This window comes from Podarcis vaucheri (genome assembly GCF_965113315.1).
Source record: "Podarcis vaucheri genome assembly, chromosome: 3".
In the NCBI taxonomy this organism is placed as follows: Eukaryota; Metazoa; Chordata; class Lepidosauria; order Squamata; family Lacertidae; genus Podarcis; species Podarcis vaucheri.
In genome coordinates this window covers 60,713,264-60,727,819 of record NC_138761.1, presented here as the reverse complement: position 1 = coordinate 60,727,819, position 14,556 = coordinate 60,713,264, and the positions used below count along the sequence as shown (strand labels likewise).

The 14,556-nt window shown below is 41.8% G+C and overlaps 1 protein-coding gene across 5 annotated transcripts in view; it reads left to right on the top strand.

The window, feature by feature from the left end:
- GRM1 (glutamate metabotropic receptor 1) overlaps positions 1-14,556 on the top strand; it is a 169,621-nt gene that overhangs the window by 53,165 nt on the left and 101,900 nt on the right. For all 5 annotated transcript variants that reach the window (XM_082215208.1, XM_082215209.1, XM_082215210.1 and 2 more), the window contains one exon: positions 3,732-3,981. In XM_082215208.1, the coding sequence (XP_082071334.1) occupies positions 3,732-3,981 (250 nt within the window). The remainder of the gene's footprint in view (positions 1-3,731; positions 3,982-14,556) is intronic.

The window sequence follows — 14,556 nt, the reverse complement described above, 5'->3', positions numbered from 1 at the left end:
TCACAAATGCCCTTGCAAAGTTCCTGTGTTGCCATTTATTTGGAAAAATTATATACTGGCAACATTAAGAAAAAAAGTCTCATGGCAGTGAACAGCATGAAACCAACAATTGCATTCATAAAAAAAATACAAAATACACCATAAATCAGCAGCTCAGATTAATGCATCAACACGGCCTCACCACATCACCAGCTTCCTTACAATGCTTAAGGCTGCCATACAGATTTCCCCAGACATTACTGGGATTTCAAAGGCGGAATTGACATCTTGGGAATTTCTGAAAGGTGGTGCTGGTTTTTACTTTTTGAAATATGGCATGCCTAACTATGCTCAAATGGTGCATGGAACGTTCCTTGGGCATTTTGGGCTGCTTTCAGCATGCTCCACATCCTCCCTTCTTCCCCTGCCCCACACAATGTAATCTTTAAAGTTATTTGTTGACTGAAATTATTAATTCACAGAGGTGAAGGGTTGTGAATGCTTTCCTTGACACTCTGACAACACCCACTGACCCCCAAGGGAAATTTTTACAGTGAGGGGGGAAAGTATTTGTCCCCCTGCTAAGTTTGCCCGTTTGCCCTCTGATGAAGAAATGACCAGTCCATAATTTTAATGGTAGGTTTATTGTAGCTGTGAGAGACAGAGTAACAACAGGAAAACCCCCAGAAACCCAGAAGACAAAAGTCTGTTAGTGATTGGTATCTTCAAACTTTCAGCAAAACACTGGCCAAATTATTCCCCACAGACCACCTGGCAAGATGGATCGTTCCCCTTCCCCTCCAAAAAAGTGCTATTTTACCACCTAGCCTCCAACTCTTTAGCAGGGAGCCCATGCTAAATGCATGCTATGTAGCTGGAGTCTGTGCTGGGTCTGCAAGGCACCACTGCAATAGCTGTCCCAGGATCATTAGGTGTCTAAGTAAGAAGATCCCAGCAACAGCACTGTGGAGTGGGGACCCCAAGCTTTGGTTTCTCTTTCAAAGTTATTTGTTTTCATCCTTAGTAGGTCATTCAAACCTGCTAAGAGTTAAGTTGCGCTTTCAAAGTACACTACGGGTTAGATCTTAGTCAATTAGCCAATTTTCCTCTCCTTGCAAAGCAGTAGCGAAGCTAGACAGGTTGACTTGAGAGGGAGGACTTGTTAGGGGGAGTTGGATTGGAAAATCAATGAGGAGGGAGGGCTAATTCTCAGAAAACACCAGTGAGAGCTGCTTGGTTTTGTTTTCCAAACACGGCAGGCTCTGAGGCGCAGGGAGCAATGGGTGGGGTGCTCCAGGAGGTTGAGGCAGGCAAGGGCCCACAGCCCAGCTCCCTAGCTGGCCAGGTGGACCTCGCTAGCTCTGGGAGGAGGTGTGTAATTCCTCAGCTGGAACAGGTGAGGGTCAGATGCCTCATCAAGCCCAGATGCTGCAGTCAGCATGCAAATTATAAAAGGGCAGCAGAGCTGAGGTCCTGGGTCTGCTTAAGTGCCCATGTGGATGGGCCTTAGTTTGGATGGTCCAGGATTTCTGTGGGACTGCTTTGGTTTGGATTTTGGACTTGTGGCTTGACCCTGGACTGGGGACTTGACATACTGCCTTGCCACCAGGTAGGACAAAGGTTCAGGACAGATGCCATATATAGAACATATAAACTGCATGATTCAGGTCAATGGTCCGCACACCCTAAGGTATATTGGCACATCCACTTTGACTAGCACCTCCTACTGTAAATGTCAAATATTCTATGCCTCTGAATATTAACTGCCCTCCTTAGTCTTCCCATAGGCATCTGGTTGGCCACTGTGAGAACAGGATACTGGACTAGATGGGCCACTGCCCTTCTGTTCTTAGGATCCATGTGCTACTGTAAGCCTCAAAATGCTGTAAAGGCCCAGACAGAGAATACGTTGAACTGTAAATGGAACAAAAAGTCAGGACTACCCTGGTTTGGTTCTTTTCAGTTTCTGATTCCTTGATCCAAAAAACCAGGCCTGTTTGTCTGCGTCTTTTTGTCCTTAGACTTTCTCCCGCAAATATACTCTTAATATATACAGTCTTCTGTGTTCTCCACTTCAGTTGCTATCAGTTGCATAGGTAAAGATCAGAGGAAACTTCCTCATAGCAAACAAATGTTCTTGGCTGTCACACACAATTAATAGCACTGCTTGAGTTTTTCAATAAAAAAGATCTCTTCAGGGAATATTTTTTAAAGTGCTCTGTCCTGACCTGAATTTGCTCCCATTACAGTCAATAGAAGTTTTATATAAAATTTAAGAGAAAAGGCCAACTCCAGACCTCCTGCCAGTCCCCCCTCCACCTTTCCATGACACATGGACACTTTAAATAGAAATAGTATCATCCATATAATATGGCTGAGGCTTGTAAAGTCAGGGGATCTTTAGTCTGCTACATTCTCAAAATGTGTCTATGTCATGCCCAGCTTTAACCTGGAGACCAGCTCCTCAGAGGATGAATTGGACCTCCCACTGACTGACTGAAGACTTGGGGGAGCAGGCATCTCCACCCCATTGCCAGCCCTGAACGTTCAGGGGGAACTTTGCAGGGTCCTTCCAGAGGTGCGATTTGTGTGGCTTCCAGTTGGAAGGTCAATGGATGAGCTCCTGGTGGAGTCCATGGGAAAGGTGGAGCCACCACTGCCAGCAATCTTCAAGGGCATGGATCCCCAAAGATTCAAGTTGTAAACCCATGACAAAGTGCACAACTGAGAGCCCAAAGTCACCATGTGGCTCAGTAGTAATAATAACAACTCCTTATGAGTAACTTCCTTCTCAAGAGGAAGGGCTTTCAAAACACCAGCAGTTGGTATTAGAATAATAGAATTGTAACTTGAAGCCTTTGGTTCGGGTCCTACTCTCCAGAGCCAGAGAAAACAAGCTTTCTCCATCTTCCATGTGACAGCTCTTTAGATATGTGAAGGTGGCTATCTTCTCTCTGTGCAACAAATGAAGACTCCTAAAGGGCAGAATACAAAAAGCATAGCTAAGCCACCTGTGAGCTCTGAACCAATGGAGGGCTGCTCTGAATTATATTCTTATTGCTGCAGTTGGAAAGAGAGAGAAAATGGGACCTTGCCCATCTGAACACTGGCGGTCTTGGTTCACTGCTTATTCATTGTGCCCTAACAAGCTGACAGCACCATTGATTTCTGTCTCCTCTGTCTTTGGCAGTAACAAGCCCCCAGAGACGGTGAAATCCTTGCTTTCTTGGTTAACCTCTGCACCGCTTTCCTCCCTTTGCCTTTTTTCCAAATGCTTGCTGCTTTCCAGTATCTATTCACAAGGGAAAGTCAGCCTCTCTAAGTCAAGTATGTTTTTCGTGCTAGAAATACTCATTATGTAAATCACTGTTGCTTTTTTGGCTAGATAGTAAAGGAACGACAAAATGAAGTATACATCATCTTTATTATGCTTGGACCCTGTTGCCCCACAGGGATTGGTTTGGTTGTACAGACTTATTCACCTGGCTTGGATATTGATAGCATTTTAACAACGCAATTTAAGAGTGAAGTTTCTATGCGTTAATTTCCCCCCCCCCCAATAACCAATAAAGGAAAGGCAGTGGTTTAAGATACTTATGTGATTTAAGTAGCCAAGATTTACAACAGGAGAAAGCAGCTGTACTATTTCAGTTTACTGTGTCTGTTAATTCAGTAAGCTTTCAGATACCACTGGTGTGAACCCTGGAATCACAATAGTAATAATAACCCATTTATTTATTTATTTTGTCTAGGAAACTATGGGGAGAGTGGCATGGAAGCCTTCAAAGAGCTGGCTGCTCAAGAAGGTCTTTGTATTGCTCATTCGGACAAGATCTACAGCAACGCAGGTGAAAAGAGCTTTGAAAAGCTGCTTCAGAAGCTCCGTGACAGGTTGCCAAAGGCCAGAGTTGTGGTTTGTTTCTGTGAAGGCATGACCGTCAGGGGAATACTTATGGCTATGAAACGTCTGGGAGTGCTTGGGGAGCTCCTCTTGATTGGGAGGTAGGTTATTTCAGTCATGTTTACTGGTGTATTGGGATAAGAACATATCTGTCTGGAGACAAGTCACAGCAGCTGATTATTCTAAGCATGGGCATTTATTTACTTATTGCCTTTATATACTACTTTTCAGCCAGAACTCACAAAGTGATTTACATAAGGCTATTACAACACCATGTATTTAAAAATACAATAGAATGGATAGGAAAACTTGTTGGTTTAGAAAAAGCTGCTCCTGCCTACTCTCTCCTCCCCTCAGGGCAAGAAGGACCTTCAGAGGCCTCTGTGGTGGCAGCTGAGGGAATGGGCCACTATGGAAACTGGATGGTGACACTTTTCCAAGCCTCTTTCTACTCCGCTTCGCTCAGGGCAAGATGGTCCTTCAGATTTAAGGGACAGTGAAGCTAGTTAAAAAATAAAGCAAACTATTGACATAAGTATTTCTCTTTACAAGTCTCAAAATGGTTTGCATTGTTTATTTAATTATCACTTAGGAAACTTCTGCCTTTCCCCTACAATAGAACTTTAATAGTTTAGATTCACAAGTACTCACTGGAATATAAATTGAGGGATGTGGTGCCCTCCAGATGTTGTTGGATTCCAGTTCAGCTTGGACTCCAACCAGCTTGGCCAATGTTCAGGGATGGTCGGAGTTGTAGGGTGGTTAACTGACCAAAAGGAGGAAAAACACCCCAATCTAACAAACATGGCTTGAGCTTTAACTTGCAGTGGGGCATAATAATAATTTTATGGCAATCCAGAATATTAGTTTCCCACTCTGCTCTTGTTCTGCACATCTCATTGCCCCATACCAGATGTATCCAATTACTTAATTTTAAATGCCTTGTTACATTATATCACTTTTATGAAGGCTTCTCAACTGGTGCTTTACAGCAAAGGCTCTGCAGAGTAGCATACCCTGGCCCCAAATTAATATGTTGGAGTATTTTGCCCACAGGAACAGTTTTTTAATTACATATTTGCAAAGTATTACTTTGACTAAGGACCAAAATAAATATTTCATGGCAGAGACTGTGATAAGTTTTCAAGACTCTTTGAGAGGATACTTAATTTGATCAGAGCGGCAATGCTAGAGGATGAGTGTTTAACTCTTTCCCCGATATGATTCCTAATATGAATTCCCTTCTTCCACTCTGCTAACATGCCCACTGGGAGGAGGATATTGGCCACATTTACACCACAGATTTAAAGCACTATGATGTCACTGTAAACAGTCATGGCTTCCCCTAAAGAATTCTGGGAGTTGTAATCTGTTAAGGATGCTGACAATTGTTAAGAGGCCCCTATTCCCCTGAGTGATTTGACAATTAAACCCTCTTCACAGAGTGAATACACCTAACCCTCAGGAGCAGATTTTGGGAGCAAACAGGAGACTACAGGGAGGAAGAGAGATAGGGGAAGTCCTGTTGCATGTGTGGACTTCCGGTCATCCTGTGTTGGTTACAGCCCATTTTAAATAAAGTTGGAAGCAAACCTGCGCACATACAGTTGCCTTTCCAGTGTTCCCAGCTGTGCAGTAATAACCCAACATGTCAAGTGTTTATGTGTAGGGCTTGTTTTGACCTTCAGATGAATGCGTGAAGATTGGGAGCAGGGAGAGCAGATACGATCTGCCATCTTCCCTCTCCATGTGTTGAAAGAAGGCCTGAAAAGGTCAAAATGTCTTCCCGAAACTTTCTCTTGCTGATCAATTTCTGGAGTCGGTTTGGGGGAGATCCAGCCTATGAAGTCGTCCATCCCTGCTCTAGGTTATTTCCTCTTTTCAGAAACACCCCCCCCAATTCAGATCTAGACTTGGCCATGAACTGAGCAGATTTAGGAAACTCACAATCCTATTCTCCCAATAATATGTACATAATAACACCAGCCTAGTCTGCAAGATTGTTGTGGGGATTACTGACAATCTAAGAGAAGCATTTTTACGGAAGTGGCCACTTGAGAGAAAGACAATAATGCACTGTGGCATTGTGGTGGTAAATTGCATGCTGGGATTTGTATTAAAAGTATAAAAAGGACCTAAGGGGAATAGGAAAGAAACTGGAGTGTTTGGAGAAGGGCAGTGTTCAGTTTTAGTTTTGAGTGTGTTTCTGGAATAAAGAAGCTGCAAACATTTGTTGGGGGCTGCTGGGAATTGTGGTCCAAAACCCCTGAGGTGTTCCAGGCTAGGGAATATTGGCATACATTAACTAGAAGTTGCTCTGTTGTATCCATTAATCAAAGGCAGAAGTAAATCACCAACACTTTATTCTATAATAACAAATGACAACCTAAGCAAACTGAAGAAGTATACCCAGACCTCACAATATTGTTACTTCTCATTTCCTTTTATAGTCTAACTCCCTTCAGCTGACAATACTCCCAGCCAGTATTTTTTTCCTAAAAATGTTTGAGGGTACTCTCATTTTCCTACTCATATTGAAATGCTGCCCCTCATTGAGACCAAACTTAGATTCACAAAATATTTAGGGGTATGCGTACCCATAGAAAAAAGCACTGCTCCCAGCTGTCTTTCAAGAAAGCTTAAAGGGAAACTGCTTACTAAATCGCCAAAGTCTTCCCTCAAGCCCCACCTGGAGATACCAGGGACCTGGGGCTATTGACCTATAGCTTCCTGTAAGGGCTGCCTTTGAAGAGTTTTTGAACATTTCAACTGGTTCTCAGTGCAGGGATCATGTTATACTTTACATTGTTGTATAAAAATGTCAAAGTTGTATTTTAAGCATCAACAACAACACAGCACCAGGGGTTGCTAACATTTTTTCCTGGTGTTTGCTGCCAGATTTCACAAAGTAAAAATCAGGCCAAAAATGTGTCCTTGTTCGGAGAACCAAGTGACAGTTGCAGCCATGTCACAAAGTCATTCCCATCCCCATCCCCAACCCCCACAGTCCTCTGAATGCAGCTAATAATCCTTACATCTTCAGGTTGTCACGGATAGCACTGTGCCTGCATTCAGTTGCTGCATCCCAACATATGCTCTAGTGTTACTTACAGAGGAGCTGTCATGGTCTTCAGTAGAGGTCATGTGTGTGGTGTCAGAGGTGCTCTTGTAGATATCACTGCATGCAATAATTGTGACCAGGTCTTCAGACTTTACAGATTCTATTCCTCATGCAGTTTAATTGGTGTGCGGCCATTTTCATGTTAGTCAAATCAACAACTGTAGAAAGTATTGAGTAGCATAGGGTTGCCATATTGCAATAAGTAAAATTCCTGACATCCGCAGTAATTTTAAGCTTTTCTGAGCTGTTTCTGTTGCTTTTTCAATTGCCATACACCCAGGATTTTCCTGACTTTTACTGATGCAGCAAAAAAAGTAAAGCCATTTTTACACCCAAAAACCAGGACATGTTAGGAATTCTTCTGACATATGGCAAGCCTACATTTAATCAAGAAAGTTTCAAATACATAAGGTGAGATCACATCTCTTTGTGGAAGAGAAGTTCTGTGTTTTTGCGTTTCTGGATAAGTTAATGCCAAGAAGGGCTTTCAGTCGCATACATACAAAGCTCCTACCAGTCTTTCTTCAGGCCCAACATGAAATTGAGACAGCTTTGGTAGTATTTTTGGATGATTCCTCGTGGTGATAGACACAGGTGACACAGTTAAACTGATAATGATTAAAAAGTGTTGTGACTCTGGCAACTTGCCCCAACAGGAGACAGTAAAACTTGTTAAATTGCCTTCATTCATTTCTTCCTATCAGATTTTAAATAGCTGTGATAGGTAGCTGTTCCTCCTCCTGTTGCCTGAGGGATTAAATCCTGTCACTGCTTCAGTCATTTGTCTCTTATGGCCCTAGATGAGGTTTCATTGTAGTGAAGTGTTGTGGACTGAGCTGTCAAAAAAGAGACTGATCATGACTGGAAGCTCTGAGGATTTTGTTTCAGTTGGCAAAGACACTATTTGATACCAAAATGTATGAAGATGTATGGGTGAAGAGCAACCTCAAAACAAGGTTCATCTCTGGACAAACTTGTTCCCACAGCTTTGTCTGTTAATAAGTCATCCATTTTGTATTTGGAAGTCACATACCTTGAGGGCAATTGCACACACCCCAAACCTCTTATGCCTTCATTTTATTAAAGCAAAACATTCTCATGAAATTAAAAGGTGCACAAAACTGTAATAAAGAATAGAGCTAAATAGATAAAAATAAATGGATATTTGCTCCAGTGCATCCCTTCGTCCACATGGCATTTGCTGCTTCAGTTGCTTAAACCAGTGTCTCTTCTGATGTTATAATAGCTACACAGATTGTCAGTTACGATTATTTTAACAATATCAGTTCACTCCATAATATCAGTTCTCTGTGTGATCTAAGGGACCCCTCACCTTGATTATTTGTTTTTATATTAGATGTGCTGTGCTGAGTTAGAATGTCAGTTTCCTCCCTGAACACGGATTTAGGATCTTGCCCTAACTTTATGCAAAGCAAGCATAAATTAAACCTATTTCACACCTTATAAAATTTCCTTAATTGAACTGTTTTCCAGAAAAGACCCCAAGACTGGGCTAGGTAAGAGTAAATGAGTTGGGTGTGTCTCCTGGATGTAGTTCACCTGACTCCAAAGATTTTAAGTTCCAGCTTTCTCTTTCCCCTTGATTTAAAATTCCCTCTGATGCTAGGAAGGGAGAAACTAAAAGAATTCTCCTAAATATTTTCCTTCTTCTGGACCAGCAGACTTTCTGCTGTGGATAACATTTCCCTTTGAAGTGGATCTCTGTGTGCCCAGGTCATTATAGATTCCCAGGCCAAGCCACATGCTCAAGCTAGTCTACCTTGTTTTGTTTTGCCTGAACAACAGGCAATGAAAAATGTAACAGAGCAGCTTATCTATTCTTCACCACGTTGCATTATGTATAGAGGTTGAGCATGACAATCTGCCTCATATATTCAGTCAGATCATTGGTCCATCTAGCACCGTACCACCTGTGGCAGCAGCTCTCCATAGCTTGGGAGCAGAGGTCTTTTCTAGATGCTTAAGATCCTTTTAACTGGAAATGTCAGGAATCTGAGGCTTTCTGTGGTCAAAGAATAGGCAGTACTACTGAGCTCTAGACATTCCTTAAAGGTTAAGTATTTAACACTTTCATTTATATGGCTGTAAGAATTATACTCTTGATCTCTGAGTAATTAAAAAAGAAACATGATAATGTATATCTGTTTCTGATCTGGATGTAAGCTTATTGGAATAAAACCCTAACCAGGTTGGTATTTGGAATAAGACCCGCATTGCAATAAGATCCTTGGAGTCTGGTAAGGCTGATAAACGTATGCAAAACACTGTTGGCAGGGGAAGCTCATTTTCACTATAAGACAACCCTTTCCGTATGTTTGATTTAAATAATAAGATAACATGGGGGGTGCATATAAGAGCTGTGTTGTTTGGGGTGGGGGTTGTTTCTTTAAAAACCCTTCTGGTAAGCTATGTTGCACTCTGCACACTGTAAAGTGAACTCTGGAAGCTCAGAGTAAGTAGGGTGAATGTGAAATATTTTTACATGGAATGAAGTTTCACTGATGAATACTTTGAGGAACTGCAATGAAGACAAAGGGGTGGCTAAGGAAACAGATCTAGTAAAAAAAGGTAAAGGTATTTTTTTGTGGGGGGTATTGACTCTCTCTTGCATTAAACCAAGGGATGGTTGCATTTTTTAATGGTTTTTGTATGTATTTATTTTTCATAGTTGCATGTGAAATGCCATTTATTAGAGCTTCATAGAAACATGAATTGAAAAATATAGACAGTCATTTTTTTCAGGTTTTACATCTATAACTATCCTATCTATGCAGAGTCATTATAACAATGGGGAATATAATGAATAGCATAATGTCAATAGTGCAGCTCTAATTGAGTTCAGCTAAAGATCTGGTCTAAGGATTTAGGATCTTCCCATCAAAAGACATTCAGATACAAATCTACTGATGCAAATTTGATTTAAATATGCTAATTTGCAGATCAATTATCTGATACATCCAGTGAAAACTTACTCCCTGACCACATTGGGCTGATCCAAAGTCTTGTTTGTGCAATGGTCTTCTATCAAGTTCTCCAATGGAACAGGCTCCATGCCCAGGAATTGCTCTGTTTTTTAGTGGCCTCTTCATTCCTGTTCTCCTACATACAGAAGGAGAGAGGACAGCAAATGCAATAACTTGGAGTCACTGAATTATGGTTGTTACATGGAAGTAGGTCCTATTGATTTTAACACAACTAATCTAATAGGGTATTGTAGAATAATCTCTACTGACACTGGATATTGGACTGTGTTGAGAGTATCCATCTACATTGTACAACCAATTTAGTCACATTTTCTTTGGAGCAAAGGGCTGTGCTGTGGTCACGCACCTAGCCAGCACTTTACAGAAAGGAGTGCGAGCTTTGCCGCAATGGTCTCCCCTATCCTTTGTGCTCTGGGTGCAGAAGATAATTAGCAATGCATTAATGAAGAGAGAGGTTTCCTAGCTCTAAACCTCCTCTTAATCTCCTTTATGTGACATGCACACTTTTGGCAGTAATATCCCTGTGTAATGTGGGATCACTCTGCTGTATTTTGACAAAATGAAACAAAGAGACGATGGTTTCATGTGGGATTTCAGCAGAGGTTTATCACCATACTTTTTTTTCAGTCATGAAAATATTAGCACAAGTGTGCTTGTGTAGAAAATTACCATATTAGTAGGTGGCTGATTCTGCATGCAACAGTTAATATGTTAAATGAATGCTGCAAGGCTGGGGAATATAGCTCAAGAAAATATGTCTCTATGAAAGCCTCGTCATATAAAAAGAGATGAGCTCTTTATGGCTTCAATACATTTGCATCTGATTTTGCCAAGTCAAAGAACCAAGGGGAACATCCATCAGGTTTTTTCTTTTTTCTTTTTGCAGATCAGTAAAAAAAAAAAACCCAAACAAATCATATTTGTGCCTCTCCTACATAGACTTTTAAAATTGTATAAAATATGGGGTTATATTTTTCTGAAGCTTACGGTAGAGAAAGATATTCTTTGTGATAGTGGGATCCACTGTGTGGAGAGTGCAGAGTTTAGTAAGCTTCCCAACCTGTGGCTTGGCAAGCCAAGAGCAGCTTCCCTACCACATGTGATTGGCAGCCCACAAACCTCATGTTTCTCTCTGCCACTCTGGGACTTCAAAAAGGTGGCAGCATAATATTGAGCAGTTAGCAGTCCACAATACATGGCTGATGGACTGTACTTGGCTTGATAGATTTCAAGTTGAGATGTCCTGCTACAATTCCTTCAAAACACAGACTTGCATGGCCTATACTAGCTTTATTTATTTCCTTACCATTTTCTCAAGGAGATGGGACATGGGAAGGAGTCCCAATTTGCCCATCAGCATCTTCCTCCTCCTTGTACTGAAAGCATGAAAGGAGATCCAGCATCTCACGTGTTTCTGTAATTTTGCTGTGGTTTGTGTATGGGTATTATAGTTGCAGCATATTATCTGAGATGCAGTAACTGAGCCATCTTTTGCTTAAATGAGCCTTTCCCAAATCGGGGCTGTCCTGGTATACAATTCCCATCCTCTTTGACCACTGGGTTAAAGGGTGTATGGGGAGAAAGGGGTTGCAATTGCTGAATTCCTTCTGTGTCTTGATTGCAAAGGTAACGGTTTCCAAAGAAGATGCAGGATCTAATAGAGTTAGCTCAGTACATCCAATTCATCTTGGCTCTCTTGCATTGAAGAGTCCCATTTATGAACTACTGTCAGCCTCCCTGATCAGTTCAGTACTACAAACCAGCTGAATAGTTTCAGTACTATGACATCTTAAGAGGCTGATGTACAAAAGGGTTCAATAACTTCCATATAAGCTTTGTGGTCTGATCTCTGTGTCAGACTTGCTCACCCACCCCATAAAGAACTGTCAAAAAAGCATAATGGAGTATATTAAAGGATAAAGATATTATTCTGCCTCACATTGGCAACCCCCCCAAAAAAACAATCGCAAACAAACAAACCTTGAGAAAATAAGTGGGAAAAGAGTCTGCCCTTAAAGCAAATGCCCCCACTTGCAAAAAAAAAACCCCAAGGCTTGCTTTTAAAACATTTAATTCTAGTTTTGAATGTACCATTGAAACATAATTAATAAGAAGGCAGATAATCATATTCTCACTGACTTTCTTGGAGGTGTAGAGGACACAGGGAAGAAAGCAGATTAGAGATGTACTAAAAGCATCACTTCGTTTCTCTCTCTTTCACGCCCATGAATGCATATAAAAGTGCATCCTAGGAAAAATAAAACTTATGAAGAAATATTACTAGGTTGGTCTGGATCTCCTCCATAAGACTTACTTTTTGGCAGAGGATGCCAAAGGTACACTATGTTCCTGAATGTCTAATATCTGAATGTCTACTCTGAATCTTAATGCATGTATTTCACATAACTTTTGCATAATAAAAGCTAAACAATGGTTTTCTTCATCTGTGGCCCAAGGTGTCCTAAGTGGGGCCATGTGTTGTCAGCATGAAAATGAAAGAACAGTTCAGGCCTTTTCCAAGGCCACGGTGACAAGCACAGATTTCAACTTTGGTGACTTCTGTGGGATGCATGAGGTGGAGTGCAAACCTTACTAAATTAGAGCCCTACAGATGTTTAGGACTATAACTTCCACCAACCCCAGCCACCATGGCCAATGGATTATGGGATATGTTGTCCAGAAAACCTAGAAAGTACCAGGCAAATGAAAGCTGGTTCTGCGTTCTGGAGGCATTTATCCTTCAAGACACTACTGATCAGACTGCAGGTGTTTATCTTACACATGATAGCACATCTGAATTAAAATTAAAGTGCTGGTCAAAACAAAACAGGTACAGTACAGCAAATTGAATTATGGTAGGTTGTGTCATTGCATTGATGGATACAAATATCTTACCTGTTGAGAATACAAAGAAATATACCAAACAGATAAGAATCATCTTTTTGAAGATGTAATCTCCTACTCTTTCACTAACCTTCTGTGTTGTAAAACAACAACGAGTCTTATGGTTCCTTTAAAACTAAAGTATCCTATGTGTGATGCATTTCAGAGAGAGGTCCATAATATGTATGCGTACTCTTTAATATACACGCAACATATACTTTTTTTTAGACTGCAAATACCTCTAAGGACACTAACCCATCAAAGATCCATAAGCTTCCCAAAAGTGTTCCTGTTTAGCATCCAGTGAATTTAAAACGGAACACCTTTAGTACAAAAATAAACGTGTTGGGCTGAATGAATATCAAATGAATTCTACTCATCAGTACAATTACAGTGAATATAAAATGAACTCAAAATGTGCTTGGAGGGTTCAAAGTGAATTCACAAGAAACTTGCCACCTCCAATTGCAATATCTCTGGTAAGAAAAATGCTATGAATAGGAATATTTGAGTCAGGTTCTTTAAGCTCACAGAATAATACTTGTGTGGTCAAAAGTATCTGAAACAGTTTATGGACCCAGTCAGTGTACACTGAAGCAACCTCTCACTGGAGGGGAAAACACAGGTCAGACCATCCAAATCTGTCCACCATCCCTGTGGGATGGGGTGAAATTTCACCATGACAGCCTGTCCACACAAACCCATTTATTCCACCAGGACAAAAGGACAAGTTGATGATATGTCCTACTGGACAGATTATGAGACTCTGTGGTTATCATGGAGGCCATAAAGTCCTAAACTGGAATGCTAACCATCAGCATGGATGCCAATAGCCCCCAGAACTCCCCCCCCCATGGTCCTCCAACTGCAACAGAGACCAACTCTGCCAGAGAAGCTGCTGGGCATCAGGAGTAATCCTAGTTTATTGTCTCCATGGCACAAGACCAGGCACAAGGGTTTTCTGGAGACAAACGCCTCATGTTACACCTGCCTCTCTCGTCTCCCATGATTTTTCATTCCTACATAGAGATGGAAATTTTATGGACCTCAGCAACTCCTCCCCGCCCCCCCTCCATGTCTCTGAAGCCTGTGCTGATGCTGCATTGAGTATCCAAGTGCAGTGCAGGTAGGTCAGATCAACTGCCCCCACCTCACCTACCCAGGACTTGGTAACACATGCCAGATCAGCACCCTTATCCTATACCAATGTGGTGCTGAATGACAGCATGCACAGTAGACAAGTGACTAGGAATCAGGTTATGGGAGGGAGCAAGGTGCAAGGTGTAAACAGCTTTGTCATCATCTTCCATAATGACTTTCCTCTCCCTATGGCCATGTCTCCCCTTATCCATGATCACAAAGGCTGGGGAGAGCAGCAGGAGAGACCTACTGCACCTATGTCAGGATTGTGCTGCAGCTAATTTGGTGCAAGGTCTTGTTGTTTCAGCTACATATGTACTGTTTCAGTCACATGTGGAGGTATAGGAAGGGGTGTGTGGTGTGTGCAGGCTGCCCCGGGCGTCATCACTGAGGAGGGTGACTGCGGGGCCTGGCCTGCAGCACGCCTGAGCCACACATGTCTCCTGGGGAGTTACATGGTGGCTCAGGCACCTGCAGGCTCTGTGGGGGCAATGTGGGGCTTGCAGACTCTGTGGAGGTTCTGCCCA